This window comes from Phoxinus phoxinus (genome assembly GCF_949152265.1).
Source record: "Phoxinus phoxinus genome assembly, chromosome: 24".
In the NCBI taxonomy this organism is placed as follows: Eukaryota; Metazoa; Chordata; class Actinopteri; order Cypriniformes; family Leuciscidae; genus Phoxinus; species Phoxinus phoxinus.
The window spans coordinates 5028136-5055863 of NC_136899.1; the positions used below are offsets into that span (position 1 = coordinate 5028136).

The window sequence follows — 27728 nt, forward strand, 5'->3', positions numbered from 1 at the left end:
ACCTACAGACTTCAAGTGATGTCAGAAATGGGTCACCTCGCAGCACCCGAGCTCTGCCGATCAGCCAAAACATGCCGTCTGAGGTTATTTTTATCCTCCTCATGCTGAAGTTGTGTGATAAAAGAGTGACCCCGCGCAGTGCTCGGTTTAAAGATGAAGGCTTGTGTGTTCGGGCCGCTCTAGAGCTGTCATTACTGCAAATTACAGACCGCTGCAGGAACGCGACTCGAGTGGAGTGTGTTCTCGCTCAGTGGCCACTTCTGAAATGCATGTTGTGCCGCTGAGTATTTTTAATCATTCTTTACTTGTTTAAAAAAAAAAAAAAAAAAAAAAATAGAGTTACCAGAATTTCTCTTTTTGAGCTTGTCCCTTACAGACTTTTATAGTGTACATGAATATTTTGTTTTAAAAATCTGTATTTATAATAATAATAATATATTATATAATAATATGTTTTAAGACAATACAAATATAATTATATATAAATTTAAAGTACATATATAAATAGTGTTAAAATCTGGGAATTTCTACTTTGAACTTTATAATAAGAACTTTCTTTGTGCAGTTTGTTATTTTGTATAATAAAAAAATATCTTTCTACAATCATGAAATTATCATCATACCTAGCATATAAAAACAATTTCCAAATGCCTCTTTCATATTTTCAAGTTTATTTTTTAAAGATTTCAAGTAATCAAAAGTGCTGTTAATTAAAGAGTCAGCTAAATATGATGATTTATAATCATATGGACAGCTTTGAAGCAGTGTTGTTTTAGTTGTATTTATATTTTGAATTACCGGTATCTTCATATATATATATATATATATATATATATATATATATATATATATATATATATATATATATAAATATATATATATATTGCTTTCATGTTAATTTTTATTTTTTAGACATTTTGTTATGTGCTTTTGTCATTTTATTAGTTTTTTAAATATTGATAATTAGGTTTAATTAATTTTTATTTAAGTGATAGTTTTAGTTTTTATTTGTCCAGTTAAAAAATCTAGTGATTCAACTTATTTCAGTTTATTGCCATTTCTAATTTTCATTTAGTTTAAGTTTTTCAACTAATATTTATATTTTATTTTATTTCAATTCACAGAAATGTTTATGATAGTTTTAGTTAATGATATGATATCAATGTTAATGATGATAATTCTGCTGTGAAGGACAAATAGGGGGAAAATTGTTAAAAAGCAGTTATATCTTTAAATTACAGAAATAATATATAATGTTAACAAGGCAACAACAGATATTTCGAACTGTTTCACACTTTCTATTCTAAAGCTATCTATAATGTATAATTTTTTTAATAATTGTAATTTAATTTGTGCTATCACTCTTACAGAATATGAGGGATCAGGCACAGATTCGGGCAAGAAAGTCACAAAATGCAGCAACTGCAAGTACGGCGCTGAATGTGACGAAGACGCCGAGGACGAGGACTCGTACGTGCTGCATTCATATCTCTATGATTTCTGCTTATGTTGTCTGGACAAATTTAGCAGAGTACCCAGGAGTTGGTAATCAAAGAGTCCTATGCGACTTCATGCCAGCACTTTAAAGTAATGAATGTATGAAGCTTTTTTTTTTCACAATATGAAACAACTGCCATTGTGTATAATATAAAGCATGATGTTGGAAAGAATTCAGCTCTATCAAAGCCGAGGACATAACATTACTCCCACGAGACAGGGAAGCATTGCAGAACTTTTTTTGTATCAAACATTTTTCTGCCTGGTTCGTTTTGCTTTTTGCATTTTCATGCCAAGCGCTAATGAACGGTGTGGACTAACTCCAGGAGCCACGTGAGATTCAGGGAGCCCAGGGAAATATTCCTGTGTCAGCTCTCAAACCCTCACTGCTAATTAAGAGTTACACTACATGAACCAGCAGGGGGAGACCATCACACACAGGACACGTGCGAGCGTGTTTCAGGATTCACACAGTGTGTGAGATTTACAACTGATCAATAGAGCACAACTGCAGCTCTGAGTGATCTTATTAGTCAACACATATTGGTATCTATGTATGTTATTTAATATCATTAGCTATGTTTCCATTCAAAGTTGCAAATTTAAAGGGATAGTTCACTTAAAAATGGAAAATTCTGCCATCATTTACTCACCCTCAGGTTGTTTCAAGCCTGTATGAGTTTCTTTCTTCTGCTGAACACAAAAGAAGATATTTTAAAGAATGTCGGTAACCAAACAGTTTTTGGACCCCATTGACTTCCATAGTATTTTTTTTCCTACTATGGAAGTCAATGGGGTCCATCAACTGTCTGGTCACCGACATCATTCATCCATTCTTCCTTGCGCATCGAGGGATTTATTCGATAAATGTGTATCCATTCTAGTTTACGCTCATCTTCTTATCTGATAAACAATTTATCCACCTCAACTGAGCACTTCCTTTTTTTTAAACGCATTTTTAATAATTTATGCGCATCTTGGCGTTTCCATTCAGTTTTTTTAATGCGATATCCCAAAATGCACATACTAGTAGGTGGATGGAAACATAGCTATTGATATTATTTTGTATTATATATTTTATTTATATATTTTCTGTTTAGTTAAAGATTTAGGAATTTGTGTGTTCTTATAATTTCATTTGCTTTTTATAAATATGTCAATTTTTTTTATTAAGTTTTAGTTTTCATTAGTTAAAACTTGTTGCCTTGGCAACTAGCTGACATTTTTTTCCCCAGTTAAAATTAATTTTATTTTAAGTTTTAATGGTTTTAGTTCATTAAGAGAACCCTTTCTCAAAAGCATTTGTTACTGGTGAAGTGATTTCTGTACCAGTAAAATGTTTGTTTATGCCTTTAAATAATTCATAGCACAAATGAGACTCGGCCTGTTGTTGCAGCTGTTCGTGTAAAATCGACTGCAGTGGACACAATGAGAATCCAGTGTGTGGCACAGACGGAAACTCGTACCACAACCCCTGCCTGGTGCGAGAGGCGTCCTGTATGAAGCAGGAACAGATCGATGTGAAACATTTAGGGAGATGCCCAGGTCAGAGCCCGTCACAGTGACCGCACTGATACATAAAGACGAATAGTCTCCGATAACTCACTGTTTTAGCCATACTTCCTTTATTTGCTATTTGTGACATTTTGAATGATAGTTTGTCTACCAGAGCCAATCCGTGTTTGTTTTTTTTTCATCACTCAGATAAAGACAAAACTAAGAAAACTGAAGCTGGACTTCCCTACAAGCCAGAATTCACTGGTCAGTGCATTTCTAATCTTAATCTCTAATGTCACTTTAAAATGGTGTTCACAATTTTACTTCCATAATGTGAAATATTTCATTGTGAAGAATATCTAAAGAGAAAATAAAAAAAAACATGTCTTTATCTATTTTGTATTGATTGGATAGTGAAATGTGTCTCTATATGACATGAGGTTTGAGGGGTATTATTGTATATTTTTTAAAGAAGACTCTTATGATGATTTGCTGCATTTCTTCTTCTTATATGTTGAAAACAGTTGTGCTGCTTTATTTCAGAAACTTTTTTTCATGATTCTTTGATGAATAGAAAGTTCAAAAGAACAGCATTTATTTATCTTTTGTAACATTATAATCTATTTACTGTCACTTTTGATCAATTTAATGCATCCTTGCTGTAAAAAAAAAGCATTTTGACCCCAAACTATTAAATACCTGTGAGTTGTTCCCAATAAGACCAATTTTGAAGCTCATGTTGACTAAAAACGATCAGATTCATGTTGTTATTGCAGTTATGTAGTCACATAGTTAACATATTTTAAGTCAATTCAGTTGATCAAAATTCACTTAATAAAAACTCACTGCAAAAGTTTTACTGTGAATTTTGGACTTGTAATGTTAAAGAAACACGCCGACTTTTTGGGACTTTAGCTTATTCACCGTATCCCCCAGAGTTAGATAAGTGTTATTTTGTCTCTTATTGGGAGCAGTATGCTAGCTGGAGCCATTTACCTCCAGTCTTTGTGCTAAGCTAGGCTAGCGGTGGGTGCGTCAGACAGAGTTACGGCATGCACAGAGATGAGAAGGGCAAGTATGGACTTATCTAACTCTGGGGGATACGGTGAATAAGCTAAATCCCCAAAAGTCGGCGTGTTCCTGTAATCTAGAATCATGGCTGTTTGTAATAATGTATCTTATTAACTGTGCTGCAAAGTAAAATGCCTCAAACTGTCTCATACCCTTCATAAATTGCACTGCTCAACTATATAGTTCTGTATAATTGAGTTTAAACAAAGCTAAATCTAGGAGTTAAATGTGCTACTTTCAGCAATAGGGAAGTAAAAGTAGATTGTTTTATTTTAGATCCAGCAAAAGCCGGTGATGGAAAAGGATACGGCTGGATGCCCGTTCCCTGCTCAGATGACTACGCCAACTTCTGCGTCCATGGCCAGTGTGAATTTAATTACGGCATCGCCTCCTGCCGGTGAGCGTCCGGTGTTTGCTTGCACAGAACTGTGTGCATCCTATCAGGTGTTCATTTGTTGGAAAATGATTTCTTGTATTTCCACAGGTGTGATTCGGGTTACACGGGGACGCAGTGTGAGGAGATCGCCGACTTTAACATCCTGTATGTGGTGCCCAGTGGCCAGAAACTTCATTATGTGCTTATAGCTGCTATCATTGGAGCCGTGCAGATCGCCATTATTGTGGCAGTGGTCATGTGTATTACCAGGTGAGTGCTGGAAGAAACAAACAAGGGAATACAACAGCGTTTGGTAGATAACGATGAAAATTTTAGCATCTTGCAAAAGCATGCATTAATGTATTTTCTTAATGTTGAATGTTCTATTTACCCCAAATAATGCTCGGTTTAACACTCTGTTTATATGATTTTTGTTGGTGTGTGTGTAATATAATTTTGTTTTTTACAGGAAATGTCCTAAGAATAATCGCGGAAGACGGCAAAAGCAGAACTTTTCATCAAACACCGCTTCAAGGATGATGTAGCTTGTTTTTATTTTATTTTTTTATACTTTTTGTACCAAGTGGATTACAGTTTAATGTGCTTTTTTGTTTTGTGCTTTCTTAACTCTGGACAATACGGTTATTTGTTATTTTATTTAATTATTTTCTTGGATGGTGCCTTATTGTTTTTTTGTTTTCAGGACATTTTAGGTACTTGATGTCAGTGGCAAACATTGTCAAATGAATGATAAAAGCCAGCTCTTTTTTTGTCGAGTTTTTTCTGTTTTTGTTTTTATTTTTCCTTTAGGTTTTGGTGCCAGTTTATTTTTTTTACGTATTGTTAAATGTAACTCTCGGCACACAAACTGTACCACAAAAACGGACGTCCTCAATTTTCATGGAATGTGCTACTTTACTGAAAATATAACTCTTTAACTGCCCCCTTTGATTTGATTTTATTTCTTCAAATCGAACATAGCTGAACACCAAATTTAATTGGACATGAACAAGTACGCCGACGAAGAGATGACGTTTACAGTTTCTTTTGAAGGGAATTCCAGAGAATGAAATGCAATGTGTTTGACTAGCTAATCTTATCAATGTTGAAATGTTTGTAGTTTTTATGTTCTAATGTTATCGGTGTTGTTAATGTTGAAATGAACAATATTGACATTAATTTAATTCTATGAACTGCATATCGCATGACCTGTGAAACTGTGTCCAGTGCTGTAGATTTAATAAAATTTAATTCTCAGTCTTACAGATATTTTTGTTGCCTGTACACTTACACACAGTGTAAAGTTCGTTGGTAAACCTTGAGTCATTCGGATGTGGCTTGTCCTAAGTAATACGATCTCTCAGAGTAATCTAATTATAGGAATGCATTTCATGTAATTTGACCGGTTAAAATCATTAGCATCATCTTTACAACTTTACAAAATGTCTTAAAGGGATAGTTCGCCCAAAATCATTTAATAATTTAATGTGTTTGCAAACCTGTAGTGACTTTAGTACTTATGTGAAGCATGAAAATATTTTGAAAAATGTATTGATTTTCATTGTATGGTCAAAAAAACGTGTTCAACAGAAGAAAGAACGTCATACAGGTTCAGAACAACATGAGTAAATTATTTTTGGGTGAACTGTCCCTTTAAGAGTGACATCTTGGGTTATCGAATTATTAAATTAACAGATTGCATTGAGAAGAAAGAAAGAAAAAAGATCTGATCGTAAAAGTTTGACTTTGCTCACGTGAAGATTGTGTGTGTAAGAAAGTGGTGTCACGTATGAGCTGAATGAAGAGTTCTGGAGAATTAAGTAAGCCTTGGTCAGCTACGATATGAGTGATGAGTAATTCTAGGCGGCCCAGGGTTTAAGAATAGACTGCAGCTGGTGGCATCATTTCACAAGTTTGTACAGTCCCATCTTAAGGTGGATCATCTTCCCCAGGTTGCAACATGGCAGTCAAGTCATGCTTGAAGCCGATCTTAAAGCATTGTGGATTTGGTTGTAAGCAAACTTGCACCCTGAGTTGTGAAATTTCTCAAATTTGTTAATTGTAAAGCTGGAACCTTTTGTCATATTGTTGGTAGAACGTATTGTTTGTGCTATTATTTTTTTTTATTAATTTGACTGTACCAGGTTCAGTCTCATCTCCATGTAAAAAATGGTCTGGTTAAGAATCAAGGGGGTTTCCATTATCTCAGCTGTACACGCATCTTCTAAAAATGACGAGGTGTCAGCTTACTGTGGATATTTATAACGCTGAATTCATGGTGAGTTGGTTTGATGCCCCCTTCCAATCCCTCTGCGCTCTTTTCCAGTTGTGTCTGGCCTTTGAACCTTGTGTTCCCTATATACAAGAAGGGAGGAGCTTCTATATTCTCCAGAACGTTAGTTAATGAAGCTCCAGTCAGAGGGCGAGTCCGTCTCATCCGAGAGTCTTCCAGGGCCCACCACGGCCCCACAATCCAGCGTCCCAAACGATAACCCAACACCCTCCCGTGCACCAACAGAAAATACACCGAAGCAGGACCTGAGACCTTCGGCAGTTCTAGTCTAGGGTCCTCACTGTGTTACAAGGACAAGCATGGCTGACAAACTGGGACTGGCTGGTGTGGCGGACGAGCCCAGCGCCCTGAACATCTTCTCTCTGCTGGAGAGGGTGTCCGGGATCATGGACAATGTGCAGGCGTGCCAGCAGCGCATGGAGGATAGGCAGCTGGAGCTGGAGAACGCTGTGAAGACCATCCAGACAGATGTGGTGAAGCTGACGAAGGAGCACACGGCAACGAGTGGCACTGTGGAGAAACTTCTGGAGAAAACGCGCAAGGTCAGCTGCCACATCAAGGATGTCCGTGTGCGGGTGGAGAAGCAGAACATGCGTGTCAAGAAGGTGGAGGAAACCCAAGTCGAGCTGCTGAACAAGAACAAGTTCCGGGTCGTCATCTACCAGGTAAGACTAAACGATCTTGTTGCTTTTTGTGGCATGTTTTCTTCAGACTGGGTTTTTATGGGTTCCATTTGGAGATTGGATTCCTAAGGCAGGTCTAATTTTGGAAAGGTACAACCTTAGAATAGCGGACCATATTCCTGTGATCATGGTTGAAACACCATCCATCGATTTTCTTCTTTTTTTTTTTTTACTCTGAGCTTGTCCTACAACATTTCAAACTTATGGAACGGGCCCATCAATGATAGACAGGTAATTACGAGATACATGGTCTTGCATGATCCAAGATAAATCACGATACACTAGAAGGTCATGTGGCCTACAGCCAAAAGCAATACAGTAGGAATGTTCTGCCAGGCCCCACTGCGAATGGAGGATTAGGTTGGCGGCCATTTTATCTGATATGTGGCAGGATGTCTGGAGTATTAAGCAAATAAACCATGTAACGTGATCCATGAAAGAGTAAAAATGAATTAATATTCACTCTTGAATGTTTTAGAGACTGAACTATGAAGCCTTATTTGGAATATTGCTGTGGATGTAAATGAGGCTAAAGGTCTGAAATGAGATTAAGATCGATTGCAGAAATTATGACGTCATAGAGGAATGTTTCATTGCTAAATCTGGAAATATTGTTTCATCTGCAATAGATGTTACATTTATAGCTTGAGAATCATTTGGCGTAGCTTGTATTTGGACAATATTTACTGTGTGTGTACAAAAGCAAGGTACTGCATCAATCAAATCAAATTTGACTTAACCTGTCTATTTTTATAAACCAGAGTCATAATTATGGGACCATTATGTGTAAAATAAAATACAATACAAATGTATTTGTTGCTGTCTACATCTTTTGAAGATTTGTCATAGGAAATGTTCTCCATTTGCTTTAGCCTTATCATAGAGAATTTTCTGGAAAATAGAGGGGCTGCCCATGTACGTAAATTAACTCATATTTTCCTTCTCGAACAATACTTTTAATTAGGCTCCTGCCCATGGGTTTCATCGTCTCTAGTAGGCTACCACCAGCAGAACAGCTGACAGATTTGTTCAGGGTTATTCTGAGAGCTGCACTGAAGCTTCATGTCCTAATATAGTGTTTTCGCCTCTGACGGTGATGGTTAAAAAAGCTGCCGACAGAGTGATTTATAACGATTGAAAAATGGCAGTTTGTTATCAATAGTGTTTTTCTTAGGCTATAAAAATGCGTTTTTTTGTTTGTTTTGCGACACGTTATCAGAAGTGTGGACACGCAAAGCAGGGTTCAACCTTAACTGGCTAATAGCACGACGGACAGTGAAACATGTAACTTTCACTTATTTTGTATGATTCATAGTGATTTGACATATAGCCTACTGGGTATGATACTGTAGGTGAATGTTATGTGTGAGTAGTTATCTGCACATCGCGTTCAAAAAAATTACTAACATACCTGATGTTTATTTCCGGCCAGAAGTAGGCTAGTAGTAGCAGACTCAACTGTTTTTATTGTAAATGTAAACCCAGATTTTACATTACATTAAATTAGATATCGAATTTTTTTAGTAATAAAATTAAAAAATAAATAGTATTTAATGTCAGGAAAACTTTTATTCCTACATTTAAAAGTCTGTAAATTATTAAACGGCTTTCTGGAATACTTGATTCTGATTGGTCAGTCGCGAATTCCGCGCTTCTTTCACGTCTCTCTCGTAGACTGTAAAAAAAATAGGTCTCTCTCTATCATCAGTTAGTAGCCATTGTGAAAATTACCTCAGATCTTGACTTTAAGTAAACATACAATAATTTCATGTATCTCGTGAAACTGGTTGGTCACATTATCATTCACTTTCGTTTGCAATCATAATTATGCATGATGATATAGGCTATATCGTTTATGGCTTTCTTATGCGTACATTTTTGGGGGGAATTTGTGACCACTTAGAACCAAGACTCTTAAAAGATGGCTTAATTATATTTGTTTTGTATAGAGCTGAACATTTTTGTAAAACACATAATCACAAACATCACACAATAATCCAAATATGTTGATGGCAATATATTGTTCAAACATTTGAACAAACTATAAACTTTGCAAACATGGAAGGTGGTTGTTCAGAATGTAGGCCTACTTTTTTCTTTGTAGCCTAAAACCATTTGATTAAAGGTCTTAGATCTGCTATATATGGTATGTTTATTGTAAATGTATTGTCTTTCCACAGGGAGATAACGAGGTCCCAGCTGTAGCTGGCTCCAAAGCCTCTCTGAAGGGAGCAACGGGCGGAGACTCTCCCACAGACCCAGATGCACCGGAGGCCCCGCTCCCAGACTCGGATGAGGAATACATGGTCGTTGAGGAGGCCGACTCATCTACTGCTGCCAAACTAAAGAAGACCGGCCTGAAGCGCATCGAAAGCCTGAAGCAGACCTTCTCGCGTGAGAACATGACCAAGACCAAAGAGAACCTGGGCACCAAGGTCAACAACCTGGGTCAGCGCATAGTATCGGCCGATCGGCGTGAGAGAATCCGCCAGTCCGGGGAACGGCTGAAACAGTCTGGGGAACGTTTCAAGGAAACCATCACGAAAACCGTGCCAGCAAAGCTGAACCTGAAGAAGGAAAGGACGGTGGCTGAAGGTCAGGAAGGAGCAGAAGGGACCACGGAAGGAACGGCACCCGTCCCACCACCCAAGGGTCGCAAGGCCAGCCCTGAGGTGGCCTACACTGAGCCGACGGAGAAACAAGAAGGTCCAGAGGAGGGCAAGGGTGAGGAATCGGAAGTGCCGATGTATGATATGAAGCAGCTTTCTTAAAAGGCGAGTCTGACAATCACATTTGGGAAAGACTAATGTACAGATATGAATTAGATTATGGAGAACTTGAAGGTGGAAAGATTGGGAAGATCAGAGATCTTGCTTCTGAGCATATGGATCAGAGGATTGTGTTTACGACACTTGAATGAGCGAATTGAGGAAGTTGTACACTACAAACAATATACGTAGATTTTTTTTTTCTTTTGATTTTGTTGTTTACATCTGTCACGGACTACAGTATGAAGGGTTATGAATGTTAAACCGATGTACTGAGGTGACTAGGCTATGGTTTTAATTTAAAATTAGGGTGCACTCACTGTTTTTTGTGTTTTTTTTTACTGTTTGCTCACGTGACCTTACACATCATGCAAAATATAAGGTTTTTGGAAACAAACACTCCACCCACACAGATGTGTCCTACAATACTACTAATAGATATAAGGTGTGTTCGACTTGAAGAAGTGCTGCGCAGACCGACCGGTCTATGACATCAAAGTAACGCCATATGCTTTCGAATCGCACTCGCAGTCTTTGATGTCATACACTCCTATAGTGAGCAGTGGTCAGCTGGTCATGTGATCCCAATGTGGCGTCCCCCATGATAGGAAACATCTTTTTGTAAGACACTGCTGTCTCTCGCTATTCTTTATTAAGGGGTAAAATGTTTTTTAGGAAAGTGCACATAATTACATATTATTTAATTAGCATTTTATTTGTTAGATGTGTGTAAAATTACTTTAAATAGCTACATTTATTTAAAAAAAAATGTACTTAAGATGGATAACAGAAGTGCATTTTGGACTTTATCTGGAGAACTATATATTATGGTGTTGACTGACATCTAGCATGTCAACAATGAATGAGTTTAGAATTAAAAAATTCAATTTAGATGTTGTTTTTGGAATGTAACTAACTGTGCAGACAAGTCATTTATAACAATATTTTTCTGTGCCTTTCTGTGTTGTTCATGTAAATTTTAAAAAACAAACACATTTTGGTGATGAACCATCACTATTCAGTTGTAGTATTTTTAAATAAACATGTTAACTCAATCAGCTGGTTTCTGAAGAGTTTGTGGAAGAAAATGCATATCGTGTATAACTAGTCATCAAGATTTATTATAAGAGATTAGTAATCAGTCTGTTGTTTAAAGATCTCAGTAGTAAAAAACAAATGCTGCTGTATGGCATGTTATTTCCGATCATGCAGGTGTCCAAACTTTTTAGACTGCTAGCATGAGATTGTCTTTCCTGTTTGTTTTAATCACACTTTGAGCTCTATATGAAATGTTCACGTGTGAATAAAGAATGTCACTCAAGAACACTAGTTGTAATGGAACAATTATGTTTCTTCAATACATTGTTTTAAGTCATATATACGCATAGTTCGGACACCACTGTTATAATGTATCCATCAACATCAATGCACTGGAAAAGTAGCGATCCCAGATTGTAGACCACTATAAGGGACATTTCTGAATAGTTTAAGAAAAACATACACATTTCTTTTGCATACAATAGATAAAATGTTTTTATTTCAACTTTTTTATTGCTGCTTTCAAACAAGAAAAAAATAATTTCACAGTAAAATCCTTGCCATCTCAATAAGATATTCATGTGCGACTCCGAGTCGTAGCAAAATGGCACAATAATTGCCATAACATAAAATTCAACTAAAATCAATGACAAGAATGGTCATATTATTAATAATAATAAATTTAGCATAAATTCTCACGAACTCCCCGAATCAATATCCTGGTTTTATTTATTGATTTCCATTTTCTTTTTTTTTTAACTAGCTTCATGTGTCAAAATAGCTTTGGACTCTTGGAGCAAATTATGGATTTATTTACAGTCACAAAGCAAAGCGACTCCCCTCAGTGTCCAATGGTCCGGGTTCTGGCTGCTCCGGAGCAACAGGGAAAAGATGTATGTCAGGTCAGTTCGTCTTGGTTTCTTGTACACTGGGCAGGAGTACAGATTCATGGGCGGCTTCTTGGTTTCTGTGGTGCTGCTCACCGCATACACATGCGCAACTGGCAACGGTGTGAAGAGAACCTACCAAACAAGATTAAACACATACATACTGTATATCATGGCTTTGCAAATGAAGACAGTCATACATGACAGATTAGTTGACTTTGGGTTCGCAAGATCATAGTCCATAAAAGACGTTATAAATATATCCTATATATCGAATGGGAACAATTCTACAGAAATTAAGACTGCTGACAAAGTGGATGGTCACTGTTGTGGTCTTATACAGTTAAGCCATTTCATTGACAGCTAAACTACATGGACAAAACCATGTGCACACCAGGCTCAGAAAACCATTTCTATATGAAACTCACTTTGTGCACAGGAGCATTTTCATGCTTTTCAACACAAAAGGGTTCACAGGAAGTCTCTCTGACTGAGAAGACTATATGGGTCTGTGCAATGTTTGTAGTTGAAACAGCCAAACCTGTTATACACATACTTTTGGCCATGTATTGTCTTCTAATAAATCCTTCCCCTGAATACCTTTGGTAATGATTCTGTCAGTTTTGCATTTCGCCTGTCCCATCCAGCACCATCCAGAAAGAGACCGTAGATGTAGACGCCGCCCACGTCTCCTGGAGGGGGGCCTGTAACATCTTCCTTCATCATACGAGTGACGTCGTTGAGTAGGACGACTGTGTCTAGGGCCCAGCCTTTAGACAGATTAACTCGAGTGGTCTCTTGACGCATTGCTGTTAAGAACCCCTTCAATGAAGAACAAACACTAAATAAGTATGTTACTGGAGAAACCTGATCATTTGCATGACATGAAAGCGTCAAATGAAACACAAGAGGAGGTCCTCAAATCTTTTGCCCCACCTGTGGATTGAAAAACCCTGTGAGCCAAAACTGATGAGGTCGACCATTAAACGTCCAGGTGTGAAACTGCTGGTTCCTCTCAAGGAGTTCAGTGAACCAGAAACCAAGAGACGCAGCATCCCAAGAGATCTTTTGCCATGTATTTGGAACACGAGCATCATACATGCTGTCCAGAGCGTCGCGGAGGTCCTCTGACATTATTATAGTCCCTTTGGGATTACAAAATCATTGTATTACAATACAAAAGCAAAATAAGAGTCTTTTTCTGATGATTGTTGATGTTTATCTTAATAATAAAATATGAACATGTTTTCTGTACTGTGGGTGAAAGTTTCTGAAGCTCACCATCAATGGCAAGTTTAAGGTCGGTGAGGGTAGTGCGTACACGTCCAATGACGCGTTGCATTCTGTCAAGCTCTTGACGAAGGAATATAGTCATGGGCTGGAATGCACCCATTTTTTGTAGACAACTCTTCACCTGCAAAAACATGAAACAGTCATGGATGTGCAGGATATGACTGCAGTAGTTGTTTATTATTATCAAACAAACTGTATTTTGGGGGTCAAATGTGCTTGGGCACAATTCAGATCACCTAGTGTGAGAACACCCTAATAAATAGGTGGCCCAATAACTTCATCTTCACCTCATGTGGCACATAGTTAGCAGGGAGCTTTTCTAACATCTCATTGGCCATTTTCTGGACAGACTCCTCCCTGGTCTCGCCTTCCCCGCTACTGCTGTCTTTGGGCTGGATGTTGAGGATGGTACTCAGGGTTTCATTAGCCATGTTGGTCTGATAAGTGATGTCAGCATTGGCGTGGAGGCCAAATACCTATTAGAATTAGAATCAATAGTTCAAGTTCAAGTTATCATTTGTTCAGCTGACACTGGTAAACAGGGCATTGAAATGCTTAAGACAAGGCTCAGGTCACAGAAACAAGTGCAGGACAGTAAAATTAGGTTACAATAGGTTATAGAATATGCGACCACCCAGCTGTCCCATCAAACCCCAAAGAAAAATTATACAAATCTGTATCACCTCAGGTGTATCACCCAATGGCAGAGTATCAATGTGCGCATGGTAATCCTGTAGCATCCTGGCCTGTGGTATAGTATATCCTTTATAGAAGCAGAACTTGTCCCCAAACATGGTCTCACTAAACCAGATACGGGCGAACGTATTGAGCAGGCGTTTGTCCATATCATCCGTGACACGCCCACCATACTGCACCTACAGAGCGGATAGTAAAAATCTGTTGCCAAAAGTTTGGATGTGTCAAATAAAAGAGGTACAAAAACACAATGGCATGCTAATATTGTACCTCTCCCAGCATGTACCGCAGGCAATTCCAGTTCACTCCTCTCTTGATGTCCATATCATCCAGGTGGTTCTGCACAAACTGGACACTGGATGTGAAATCAGCCTGGTTGAACTCATAGGGAATATTCCAGCCAAGTGGACCAAATTTGCGTCTCTCCTTTAGTGGGAATATGACAGTGAGGACAACAACAAAATGGCTATGAACTGAAATCATACATGTTCGTGAGGCAACTGCAGGGAGTTTGTAAGTTTATGAAAAGCTAATAATTAATTAAATTGGGCTGAGATTTAAATAAGTATATGTAGTCCATTGCGATGTATGTTTCAGAGTGAAGCAATGTGTTCCTTTACACGTTAGCAGCTTACAGTGTTTTCACTAAAACACTAGTGTGAATGTAATATGGACTGAGTAATTATAAATAAAAAAAGGTTTGAGTTTGCTTTAAAGTCTACCTACAAAGTCAATGCAAATAATTAAAAAAATATTACATTTGTATCTGTTTACTTGCATGTCATGTGACCAGTAACCAACATCAGAGAACTATGAACATGAATGTGTCTTTACATTTTTTAAATACTAACTTGAAATCTCAAGGGTTATTTCAAGTATTTCACATCTAATGCCGATTTTAAAACGTCGGGCTGAACTGTGCAGTTCACACTACATGACTTGTTCTCTGTGAAATCAGGAGTGTTCAAGTTGTTGAGCTGTTCACACCACACGACACAACGTGATTGATCCGCAACAGGAACTCACTACACGAGTTGACAACAACTCTGTCACCCAACGATTCTATCTTGTCTACAAACCACGTTTTATCACGAAAAATCATGCGATAAAACGAACCGGAAATGATGCAATACAGCACACGCGCCACTACCCAGCGAAGAAGAACACAAGTACACAACACGCGAGTCTTTGTTTGAATATGGACGTCAGACAGAAATTAGTGCTGCAAACTGTTTGCGTGATGATTTGCTCTGAGAAAAAAAAATGTTCCATAGACAGTATATAGATGGTATTTTCCCAGTGACCTCAACCCATGCCTTGCTCTGATTGGCTGTAGCTCATGACATCACATGTGGTTGAGTCGTGCGACAGCTCCAGATATCTAGCATGCTAGATATTTTTCTGGGCTCGGCGACGCGTCTGCGAGGCGTCTGCGAGCGTCTTTGATGCGTTGTTGGCTCTTTCATACTAACAGATTGGCGAGCGTTCATCGGCCGCTAATCCCCCGCGATTTGCACGCGATAACAACCCGACCTGTCGGCAAGCTCAACGATTTTCAAATCGGGCTTAAATCGGGCTTAAAATCCTGTAGTGTGAACTAGGCATAAGAAGTTTGGCTGACAAACATATTTGGGAATGACTGCATATAGAGTAATAAAAAACAATCCATTTGCATCTGACAAATGTTGCTATTTTAATTACATTACTAACAAAAGCATCAATGTCATTTGTGAACTAATATTTAATAAAGAACTGACATATGGCCTGCATTTTAGCTCTAATGCAATATTAAAAATGTCTATGAACTAATGAACTTTAAAGCATGTGAGGACTCAGGACCTGCTGGCATGGTTTAACTAACAGCTGTCCTGACCTGGACTGTGGTGTGGAGGAAGGCCACAGCATAGAACAGAGGTCTCCACTGAGGCATGTTGGTGATGTCCAGCTGTTCTTGAGTCACACTATTGTATGTCCGCTTGAGTCCGGCCTTCACCCCTGCATCGTAACAGATTATTAACCGCTCATTATCTGTCATCTGTATGCTTAGCATTTTATTTCTCCATTTTATTTCTTTGTTTTTAATGAAGTTGACTTTGAAAATTCAGAAAACTATTTTGATAACGATAATGATAAATCTAGCAAAAAAGGAAGTAACAACAGCAAAATGTAAAAATTAACTTCTAGTAATAATAGAATGAACAAAAACAGAATTTTCCCCTTCTCTACCTTGCGGAGGCTCATTGGTGAATTTAATCGCAGACTGCAAGAAGTTAATGGGGAACTTGGGGTGCGCCTCTGTAGTCACCCAAAACCTGAAACTGTCTTGGATGCTCTCTGCTGTGGTGACTGTCTCTAGACCTTCATCCAGGAATTCCAGCCCTAGATGGCAGTTCTGCAGAAGTAACCAGCCCCCATCAGACATGCTCTGGGCCAAAAGCCTTCTTGCATGCACTTCCTGTCCCTGTCCCATGGAGATTGGCCGGCAAGGAACACCCTGCAAAATAACAAGAAAACTGTTGAGAAATATTCGGAACTCAGAAGTCATCAAAACTTTATTAAAACTATATTATAGTTTCAATGTGGGGTGCGAAGGTGGTTACAGTCTGTAGAAATGGTTTAACTGGGGCAACAGTCAAATATACAAATATTTGACTTCAGACTGCCTCAACTAACCAATAAGAATCAAGTATTATGGAAAAGCATGTAATAATTGTTAATAATTATTCATACCTTCGACTTGGCGAGTCTCTCTATGTTCTCCGTGGGATCAGAACCCATAGACAGGAAGCAGACTAGAGGTACCCTTTTCTCAGCTTCTGAACACATGGCCTCCATATCCAGAATCACTCCTTCTGCATACTTCACCCCCATTGATTCGGCTATGTATTTACGTGCCTAGCACCGAACAACAAGGAGCAAATTATAAAATGAGTTTATATTCAAATTCAACAAAATATGGCAAAAATGCCCATTTTAAATACATTTTGTCCTTTTAAATACTTGAGAGAATCTGTTCAATTATCAATTAGCTCAAACGGAAGTTTATAGAAATTATAATTTAGACATCCTAACATAATCTCCCTAAATAATGTTATATAAATATATATAGTGTTGTCAATAACACACACCCACACACGGTCAGAGGTCAGTGATTCCTTGTCATTGCTTTGAATTTGCTCAGCAACTGTAATGCTATATCTACATCTATATATATATATATATAAATTAAGATCATATGCTTTTTTAATTTGGTGGCTAAATCACATAATATTCAAAGGTGATATTTAGACTGCCAATAGTTGGACAGTGTTTGCAAATGAAGAATCGTACTACACTAAGATTACATTTCTTAATCTTATATTTACATGTAAAAGGAAATCTTTGTCAAATTATTATTACACTAAAGTACAACATGCTAACATGCGAGTGTTGTTAAAATAGTATCTCACATATATAACCCAGTGAGTGACGGAGGATGAACAGGTGTACTGGGAAATCTACAGCATGTGTATAACCTTATAGCTCATTTTAAGAGCAAAGTGGTTGAATCTATGATTGTCAGTGTCTCTGTATGCGAAACAAAAGTAATACAAATTTAAAGTGCAACATGTAAAATTCTGCTGGTCAGCTTTTCTGCTGGTTGAAATTTGGCAGGAAATCAAAGTGTGTAGGGTCAAGGGAATGCTGGAGCCTATTCCAGCATCATGAGCAGTAGACAGGGAAACACCCTAGATGGATGGCCAGTCAATCACATGGCACCATACAACTATTTTCTTAATGCAAATATTATTTTTTATATTTTTGCTATTACTTTTAACCGAAGAGTGTTAAACATCATAACAGGCAGGCTTGATTATGGAATGTTAAGTGACAATCTTCATCTTGTTGGTTGATCAGCTGTTCAAATTCACTTCACAGGGTCTTTTAATAGACTGGAGGGTCTAGTTAGTTGCTTCTAAGAGCTCACAAAAGACACTCTCCTCTTTTGTTTTGAAAAAACAAAGTTTGATGTTTTTTAAAACCCTAATGTCAAAATACAAAATTCACCTGGTGTATTGTCAAGGTTAGAAGGGACTGGATCATTACAACAAAAACCTTTTTTTCCTTTTTCAACAAAGAGTGAATGGAGGTACTTAACAACAAAAACTAATAAAAATTACTAAAACTAAAATTAAAATGTGAAATATAAAACTAAAATACTAATATTCCAAATACTTTCATAAATACCACATTCATGAATACTAAGATATTATAATAATGATACTAAAATAACGCTGCTCTGCATTTTAAACTAAGGTACAGTAGGAGAAAGCATTTTATGCCAGAAAATAGGATTTCCTGCACCTGTGCAATGGTACGGTCAGGACACCAGCTTCGTATCAACAGCAGTTTGCGGAATGCATCCAGTTGGCTCTCATAACCATCAGGAAGAGGAGTCTCCTCTGGAGTGGCTTCATCAAACCAGCTCTTCCAGGCACGGTCATTGCGGGCCACCTGGGTTAGGAGAGCAGTGAATTGGGGCAGGGTGGACAGTTGCACCAGGTTTAGCCACGTTGTGTCCAGGATCCAGCGCCTTGGCTTGGGCTCAACAGAGTTTAGGTCCAGAGATGCTCCGCCTGAAAGAGGGTAAAGATTGAAGAACATGAATTACTTGGCCTCAAATAAGTTCATAAAGGGATTCCAAAGTGCTGTATTACAGGGAATTGTGGGAGATTTAAAGACATAGGCCTACATTAAACATATTGAGTTTAACTACTCTTAAAATTAGACTAAAACTAAAAGTGGACAACATGTTATTTTCAAAACAATATGGTTCAAACCTTTGATGAAGGTCTGAAAATCGCTGTGGGAAATGTTTTTAGCTTGAAGGTCTATTTTTAAAGTCAGAAGCAGGGTAAAAATAAATTTGTGATCTTCATAGAGTCCTCGAGCGGTGTAGCGAAACACTTCAAAAGTGAGGTACTCCATGATGTTGTCTAGTCTTTTAGCTGTAATCGGGGACTTTGGCGACTTGTCCATCGACATGTCAAAGATGCCCAAGAACTGACGAAGTGAGGTTTGGTACATCATGTTGACCAGGCTCATCTCCACAATCAGGAAATAGAGGATACTCCCTCTGGTGGCCACTGGACGGTACTCCTCTCGAGTGAGGTTGATGTTAATTTCTGTCTCTGCAGCAACTGTTAGCTTTTGACTCACCTATGGGATGGCAGAAGATTTCAGCTATCAAAACACAGTTTAATTTCAGAGGAAAACAATAAGGTTGAGTAAGCATCATTGTCAGTTTTATGAGTCAGCATAAAAGCACATGACTATAAATGAAGAAAGTACCTCCAGTGCTATAATCTTGGTGACTTTGAGCACCTCGATAAGAGACTCATCCTCTACTAGAGAGCCCTGAATGCTGGTTAACTTGTACAGAAGATTGCTCTCCAACTCCTGCATCTTCCTCTTGTTTGATGTCACTTCCTCCAAGAGCTTTACACGTTCAGCCTCCATTTCCTTGATTGGAAAGTTAATGATTAAATAGACATTTAATCTGAAAGCTATATTATATTTTGCACAGAATACAAAATTTTAAACCTGTGTGTCAGAAAAGGGTTATTATTTTTAACTAAAACATTTTCATTAATTGAAAAAAAAAAAACATTTACTAAGTAATTACTATGACTAAACTGAAACAAAAGCGTTAAATTAAAAAAGTACTAAAATTACGAAGACTAAAATGAAAAAAAAAAATAATGAAAAAAAATAAATATATATGGATAAAAAGAGACAAAAACACAACAAAATGATTAAAAATGTAACAAAAATTCAAATGAAAAAGGAAAATATAAAAATAAAAACATTCAAATATTAATAACAATTATAAGGGTGTATTAATGATACTAAAGATAACACACTCTCTACTTGCCTTTTTCTCTATGAGAATGACTCTGCCGAGTAATTGGTCTTCCAAACCCTTCATAGTGACAGTAAAATCCACCACTGCTGTTTTAGCGTTGATCTCTGGACTGTATGCGGGGTTGGCTAGTTTCGTTGTAATGTACAAAGTAAATGTCTTCATTACATCCACTTCTTTGTCCCCGACTTTAACCTAACACAAGAGAAAAGTTCTTAGCTTGGTCTACTAAATCCCTGAGGAGACTGATTATATAAAGAGTAGAAATGTTAATTAAAAAAAAAAAAGTCACGACTTACTTTAAAAGTTTTTCCAGACTTAATGAAGTTCTTCTCCAGAATGTTATCCAGCACTGGATCAAGCTCTTCCCCAACATCCTCTAAGAGCAAAGGTTTACCCTGGGACAGGCAGTCTTCCAGATGAGTTCGGAAATATTTGTGGTTTAGAGATGTAACCTGGTGGCAAAAAAAAGAAAAAAAAAAGAAGCTCTCTTTGCTCAATTGACAGGTAAAGCCCAAATCCAACACTTTTGTTCATAGTAGCTACATTCAATGATTTAATTACACTGATTTACATAATTACATAATAATTATAGTAAAGATAATAATGAAAAAAATTACATAATAATTATAGTAAAGATAATAATCCAAAAAAAAACCATATTACAGAATTAAGATTAAAACTGGTATTAAATCAGTACCTGTAGGTCATTATTGTTTTCACGGTTCTTGATCCAGATCTTGCCTTGGCCCTGTGGGTCAATGAGCAGAGGATAACGAGAAGCCTTTGTCACGATGATGCCGTTTTGAATGGACAGGTCATCATTGGGGAGACCCTGCAGGTTCCATTCTCCTATAGTTGCATTATCCACCAGCATATTGATCAAATTCAGGTTCTGTGCAGGAAAACAATTTTATAAGATTAATAAACTGTAAAAAAAAAAAAAAAAAAAAACTATATATAATTATATATATATACACTGTATATATCTCAAACAAAAAAGCTTGAAGGAATAATAGATTTTTGTTGTTGTTGTTGACCTCTTACACACAAAAGACTACATACCTCACTGTAAGGGATGTGGCGGATATTCATCTCTTTCTTCCACTGTTGCATGAGAAGGCTGCGATACTCCTGGTTGAAAGGCCCAGAGTAGGACAGAAATCCAGTGGCTAGTAACACATCCCCCACCAAATCTTTGATTTGCTTCTCGAACTGAGCACTGCTCTCTGTCCAGCGAATCTAAGACAAACATAAGAACGTGCACATACACAGTTCAACTGTTTGGATGTTTTTAAAGAGTGTCATTTCATGGCTTGCAGTAAAACATCTGTAGTGTAGCCAGGGCCTAAAACAAAGTTTTGCCACAAGTTATGACACCAAAAATGTAGATACCAGAGAAAATTCATAATTCTCTATTTCAATTTTGATACCACAGCTAAACCTACACGCATAAGTATATACATTTAAAACTTGGTTATTTGCTCTTATTTTATTACAGACTGTCAATTTGTCTTTAATCATATTACAAGCAATAGCACAAATAAATACCATAGAACAAAGATACAAATGAAATAAACAGTGCTTTTCAGGTCTTGACCCTTAACTGTCTGTCCCAAGCACCATTCACGTTCTCACAACATTGTATTGTTAGAATTCATAAAAATGTTACCGACCAACTGGCGATAGACACCAGTTGGTAGATTAGATTATTCTACTCTATAACTTAAAGATCTAAATCTTGCAAGGAATTTTCAAACCTTTTCTCCACCAAGACCATCTATAAGAGCCACGGCATTGGACATTTTCTTCTTGCATGCCTCAGCATCATCCAGCAGGTCTTGCTTCTCCTTCATTGCAGTGTCATACATTGCCTGTGTAAAAAATGTTTCCACATTTCATCTGAGATTTTAAACCTTTTGGAAATTCATATACCGGTAAACTTGAACTTCAGTTGAAGAAATTTTAGAAAATTCTGAATGCAAATACAAACATTGGTGTTGACTATACTTAAGAAATGCTAACATATTGAATTAATTTTTTCCTTCAAGCAGAGAATTTAAAGTGGTGTTCTGCCCGTATCTGCAGAAGAATGCACATTTGAGAACTGTTAATGTAATCGAGCCATGAAGATAATTTACTTATAAAAAAAAAAACGGTAATTGGTTCCAAGCCTTAAAAATATATATCACACCTGAGCCTCGTCCAGCTCTCTCTGTTTCGAGTCCAGTTGTTCTTGAGCATTTGATAGTTCATCCTGTGCCACAGTCAAACGAGCCTCTTGAAGCTTTAAGTTGGTCTGCGATTCACACATATACAGGAAATTAATACATTAATTCTGTTCTAAAAGCTAGAAACATATGCAAGATATTCTGCTTAAAATCTTCTTTTCTGTTCCATTTAAGAAAAAAAAAGGGTTTAGAATGAGATATAAGTAGTTTTCAACTGTTTTCAACACTACTAACAACGAGAAATGTTTCTTCAGCTCTAAATCGGCATATTCGATTGATTTCTGAAGGATCATGTGACACTGAACACATTGTTATTAGTACTGATGCTAAAAAAAAATCAGCTTTGGATCAGGATTAAATTAAAAAAAAAATATTAAAATAGAGTTATTTTTAAAAACAGTCATTTTAAATTGTAAGAATATTTTACAATATTACTGTTTTTACTGTATTTTTGATTAAATAAATGCAGACTTGGTTAGCATACGAGACTTATTTACAACATTTAATTCATTGTAACAAAAAAAACTACTGACCCCAAACTTTTGACCAGTGGTGTAATTATTTACTATATACCCAGTGATGAATATGAGATTGTGGAATATTTTGTCACCTTTAGGGGCAGAACTTCCTTATTGATGCCAAAGAACTCCACCATTGCTTGAGTCCAGGAACAGAGCCCTGCTACACTACCACAGGTCCTCTTAGCTGTTTCTAGGTTATAGTCTTCCATTGCCAGATATGGAGTAAGCAGTTCGACCATCTCCTCTGTTATAGTGTCCTTTAAAGAATAACAAAAGAAAATGTGATGCTGTTGCACTGTGAAAACATATACTATCACATTCTGAGTCTAACTCAGAATTTCATTAGTAACCATGATGCATTAATGACTTTAATGCATCGAAACACTTTGACCCAAAGGGAAGGGTCGAATAAGGTCAGATAGAAATTCATATGTTTAATCTTTGCTTTATTTCTGTCCTAGTGTTGATTCCACTGTGACTATGCTAACTATTTGACTTCTATTGGCCTCAGGCTGCTCTAAACTTGGATCATTACTGGGACACTATATTCCTGTTTACATAGCCTGAACAGATGCATGCTCCAGCAACCAACGACCCACATCCCAAAGGGCACTCCATCAGTGATGGAATGAATGGCAGAAAGTCTATATTAATCATAAGCAGTGTATATATGTATATGGGGGTTTCCACTTGAACAGCTATGAAGAGTTCAAATGGCAGAACACAAAACATTGATGGGAGTTACATATAGATAGCATTAATAACTGGGAGAGATGGAGTGATTTACTACTAGTGTTACATGAGTAAATTTGTTGTGGAAGATTTCAAAGTGCTCTTTTAAAATCATGTCCATCCTGAATATAATATTAACCCTCCTCTTACGTTTACTTTATAAAAATCAATGAGAAAGCAAACAGCACATGTACCATGCTTTTAACAAAGTTTTTATCATGTTGATAATTTAGAGGCCGTAGAAATTTGCATATCAAAATAATACAGTAGGTTTTAGAGAATTAATATTGAAATCAAGTGATGTGTAGTCACAGCTCACAGGTGTGTGCATCCGTTACTTTACAATAACATGGCTCATCCAAAAAGATTTCAGAGCCAGACCTATAAATTTAATAAAGACCTACTGAAAGTCAAGATTTGTGTATCAGGATTACAATGTGTTGCCTGACCTTGTTAAAGTTCAGCAGTGTGCCGAGGAATGCAGAATTGTTCATCAATTTAAGGGCTTCACTCCATGAAGGTTTCACACAGGGTCTTTCGGGGTCCTGGGTGACTATATCCACGCGTCGCTGGAACAGCAGCAGTACACAGTCCATGATCCGCATGATCAGATGTGGAGGTTTTCCCAGTTTACGAACTGCCGCGATGTCGGCAGGCTTTATGGTCTAGAAACCACAAATGGTATAAAGCTTTAAGTTAACTAAATTCATGTAAGGTCTTCAAGTGCAAACATGAAATACTGTTTACAAAGCATTTATTCAATCAGATTTTACGGGTGATTTGGCGTGCTCCGGACATCTACCTTTAGTGCACCCTCAGCTGCCTCTAATGCTGGTTTGGCCGCCTCAAGTTTTGACTCAGCCACCTTTTTTTCCTGCTCTATCTCATCCACAATCGCCTGGGCCTTATCTTTCACCTTCTGTACCTGAGCCTTCACCTTTTCGGCAGCTTGTGCCTTGGCAGTGACCTCCTGTAGAACTACACCTGCTTTCACTTTAGCCACCTCCAACACCTTCTCCTTCTCTTTCAGCTCCCCACGAAGCTCATTAACAGACTGCTCGGCCTCCATGAGGCGCTCGAGACCTGCAGATGAGATTAAATAGTTTAGAGTATAGACAGATAATATGCTGCTACATAGTAGATCGTTCTTTTAATAATTAGGTTAATTTGACCATGGTAATGCTAAATACCAGGCTGAGAGCATTTTCACTTCTGTTTAATCCAAATGTAAAGAACAGCAACAAATCAAAAAATTCTGAATCAAAAACAAATGTAATTGCAAACCTGTGTTCATTCGCTCTGCAAGCACCCCCACATGTTCAATTTTTTCTGAGTAAATCATCTGGTATCCCTTAATAAATGCCAAGTAGGATTTGGGCGTCACATAGGTCTGACGCCTGAAGCGCTGGAAGTACTCTGTGCAGATCTCAGCCACCATGTCTTGGAACATCCCCATTGTTTCCACCACGCTCTTCTTTACCTCGTCTGAACAACGCAGTGAATAGTTAGAGAGGAAGTGCTGAGCCACGGCTACTAAAGCATCCCGTGGCCATCGCTGGAACCAGTCCACAGTGCAGCCTGAGATGAGCCCGGGGAACTTTAGGGCACGGGAACGCAGTTTCTCACCAACTGGTGAGAAGCAAAGAGCCACATGGAGGTTACTTCGCACCCTGGACAGGAAGTAGTTGTAGAGGTTGTCGATGGTGGGTGGGCAGCGTGGGAGATCCTTCTTCATGACGGGAATAAGACTTTGGGTGATCTCATCTACCTCATCTCGAGCAAACAGGTTTGAGACTTCTCCAGATGCCAGAACGTTGTTCATGTACTCCAGAAAAGCTTCATCCTTGATGTCATTGTCTGTGAAGATGAAGGTCACGCCCTTCCCTTCCAAACCAGCGATTCTGTACAGGGCTTTCAGGTCCTCAATTAGATTACTCACATTGTATGTTCTGTAAGGGGAGAAATAATGTTAAATATGATCACATTTGACTTTGTGTAGACTCTAAACAGTTAAAAAGGACATAAATATCCACCAAAGTAAATTTACACACATTTGATAGAACGTTTACAAAGGGTTTAAAATGACCCAGGGCACTAACTATTTCAATTGTGAAAAGCCCTTATGACAACATTGTGAAATCAAACCATCAAATTTGAGAAGAATTATAATATTCTCACCTTGTCATTGTGATTTGAAAGCTCTGGTATCCAGCAATGAAGGATGAAAGTCGGGTGAGACTCTGTTTCCCAGAACCGCCGACTCCAACCAATAGGGCATTACCACGAGCTGTCCGGATTATCCGCGAGACTTTCATCAAATGGATCATGGCATCCTGTGAGAGTGTATAGAGGTAAATGCGAGATTAATTAAAAATGTCTATCTATCTATCTTACCATTTCAGTCATATCTGACTCTGGTGATCCTATGGCCATCGCTCAACAGACACGAGAGACTGTCCATGAATTTTCTTGCCAATGTTTGCAAGGTCTTTCTGAAATTCAAACACACGCACACGCACACGCACACACGTGTCTTTGGACTGTGTGGGGGAAAGCCACGCTGACACAAGGAGAACATGCAAACTCCACAGCCATGGCTCGAACCAGGGACCTTCTTGCTGTGAGGCAACAGTGCTACCCACTGAGCCACCGTGTATGAGTAACATGATCGGTAAATGACCTCGAGTCAGGACTCTAACTTGGGATGCCAGGGGAGCAGCTTTGCCATATTTTGGAGCACTGTTCACTTTTGGCAACATTTTAACATTAGCATTTTTGTTCCACTAACCTCAAAGAAGACCAGATCCATGGCTGCTCCTCTAACAGTTTCATTATACTGTTGTTGAAACACAGACAGGCGGTCTGATAGGGCCTTGAAGGAAGGAATGGGCTCATAGATCTTTGGTATGTCAACCTCTGCATCTTCAGGTTCATCTCCTGTCATCTCTGGAGCATCCCGCAGGAAGTCCACAAAGTACCCTTCCCATGGCCCCTGCTCCAAAAGACTAGGACCATGATCCTGTACTGTGATCTACAGAGCATAGAAAAGTAGAGAAATCAGATGATATACAGTTAGGTCCATATATATTTGGACACAGGCACAATTTTCATACTTTTGGTTCTGTATACCACCAGAATAAAATTAAAATGAAACAATCAATATGAATTTGAAGTGCAGACTTTCAGCTTTAATTAAAGGGGTTGAACAAAAATATCAAGTAAACATTTTAAGAACTGCAACCATTTTTATACACAGTACCCCTATTTTCAGGGGCTCAAATGTAATTGGACAAATTAATATAATCATAAATAAAATGTTCATTTTTAATATTTTGTTGAGAATCCTTTGCAGGCAATGACTGCCTGAAGTCTGGAACTCATGGACATCACCAAAGACTGGGTTTCCTGCTTTGTGATGCTTTGCCAGGCCTTAACTGCAGCTGTCTTCAGCTGTTGTTTGTTTGTAGGTCTTTCTGCCTTTAGTTTTACCTTCAGCAAGTGAAATGCATGCTCGATCGGGTTGAGATCAGGTGATTGACTCGGCCATTGCAGAATATTCCACTTCTTTTCCTTAAAAAACTCCTGGGTTGCTTTTGCAGTGTGTTTTGGATCATTGTCCATCTGTACTGTGAAGCGCCGTCCAACCAACTTTGCTGCATTTGGCTTAATCTGGGCAGACAGTATATTCCTATACACTTCAGAATTCATCCGGCTGCTTCTGTCTTCTGTTACATCATCAATAAACACCAGTGATCCAGTGCCACTGGAAGCCATGCATGCCCATGCCATCACACTGCCTCCACCATGTTTAACAGAAGATGTTGTATTCTTTGGATCATGAGCTGTTCCAAGCTTTCTCCATACTTTTTTCTTCCCGTCATTTTGGTACATGTTGATTTTAGTTTCATCCGTCCAAAGAATGCTTTTCCAGAACTGGTCAGGCTTTTTTAGATGCTTTTTGGCAAAGTCTAATCTGGCCTTTCTATTCTTGATGCTTACGAATGGTTTGCACCTTGTGGTGAACCCTCTGTATTTGTTCTCGTGAAGTCTTCTCTTGATTGTAGACTTTGACAATGACACGCCTACCTCCTGGAGAGTGTCCTTCACTTGGCTGGATGTTGTGAATGGGTTTTTCTTTACCATGGAGAGGATCCTGCGATCATCTACCACTGTTGTCTTCCGTGGACGTCCAGGCCTTTTTATGTTGCTGAGCTCACCAGTGGATTCTTTTTTTCTCAGATTG

At 38.0% G+C, this 27728-nt stretch overlaps 3 protein-coding genes across 10 annotated transcripts in view; 2 read left to right on the forward strand and 1 right to left on the reverse strand.

Moving 5' to 3' along the window:
• Positions 1-5705, forward strand: part of tmeff1b (transmembrane protein with EGF-like and two follistatin-like domains 1b) — a 24563-nt gene extending 18858 nt beyond the window's left edge. For 7 of the 8 annotated variants that reach the window (XM_079600859.1, XM_079600864.1, XM_079600865.1 and 4 more), the window contains 6 exons: positions 1371-1470; positions 2894-3042; positions 3202-3258; positions 4342-4462; positions 4550-4711; positions 4911-5703. In XM_079600859.1, the coding sequence (XP_079456985.1) occupies positions 1371-1470; positions 2894-3042; positions 3202-3258; positions 4342-4462; positions 4550-4711; positions 4911-4986 (665 nt within the window). In that variant the 3' untranslated portion in view covers positions 4987-5703. Of the gene's footprint in view, positions 1-1370; positions 1471-2893; positions 3043-3201; positions 3259-4341; positions 4463-4549; positions 4712-4910 lie in introns of all 8 variants that reach the window. The other variant, XM_079600860.1, reaches the window with a different exon arrangement.
• On the forward strand, positions 5023-11742 carry cavin4b (caveolae associated protein 4b). Its single transcript, XM_079600867.1, has 2 exons — positions 5023-7399; positions 9598-11742. Exons 1-2 carry the CDS (start codon positions 7034-7036, stop codon positions 10186-10188), a joined length of 957 nt encoding a protein of 318 aa, XP_079456993.1. The 5' UTR covers positions 5023-7033; the 3' UTR covers positions 10189-11742.
• dnah5l (dynein, axonemal, heavy chain 5 like) overlaps positions 10948-27728 on the reverse strand; it is a 43059-nt gene continuing 26278 nt past the window's right edge. Inside the window, exons 56-80 of the mRNA XM_079600868.1 lie at positions 26274-26516; positions 25664-25818; positions 24770-25434; positions 24288-24568; positions 23935-24150; positions 22843-23010; positions 22196-22300; positions 21762-21875; positions 21067-21243; positions 20702-20896; positions 20301-20456; positions 20014-20196; positions 19431-19601; positions 18920-19298; positions 18444-18715; positions 16830-16994; positions 16326-16593; positions 15973-16094; positions 14370-14525; positions 14087-14278; positions 13691-13879; positions 13392-13524; positions 13047-13255; positions 12711-12932; positions 10948-12245 (exon numbers count right to left, since the gene is read on the reverse strand). Of these exons, the coding sequence (XP_079456994.1) occupies positions 12033-12245; positions 12711-12932; positions 13047-13255; positions 13392-13524; positions 13691-13879; positions 14087-14278; positions 14370-14525; positions 15973-16094; positions 16326-16593; positions 16830-16994; positions 18444-18715; positions 18920-19298; positions 19431-19601; positions 20014-20196; positions 20301-20456; positions 20702-20896; positions 21067-21243; positions 21762-21875; positions 22196-22300; positions 22843-23010; positions 23935-24150; positions 24288-24568; positions 24770-25434; positions 25664-25818; positions 26274-26516 (5349 nt within the window). The 3' untranslated portion in view covers positions 10948-12032. The remainder of the gene's footprint in view (positions 12246-12710; positions 12933-13046; positions 13256-13391; positions 13525-13690; positions 13880-14086; positions 14279-14369; positions 14526-15972; positions 16095-16325; positions 16594-16829; positions 16995-18443; positions 18716-18919; positions 19299-19430; positions 19602-20013; positions 20197-20300; positions 20457-20701; positions 20897-21066; positions 21244-21761; positions 21876-22195; positions 22301-22842; positions 23011-23934; positions 24151-24287; positions 24569-24769; positions 25435-25663; positions 25819-26273; positions 26517-27728) is intronic.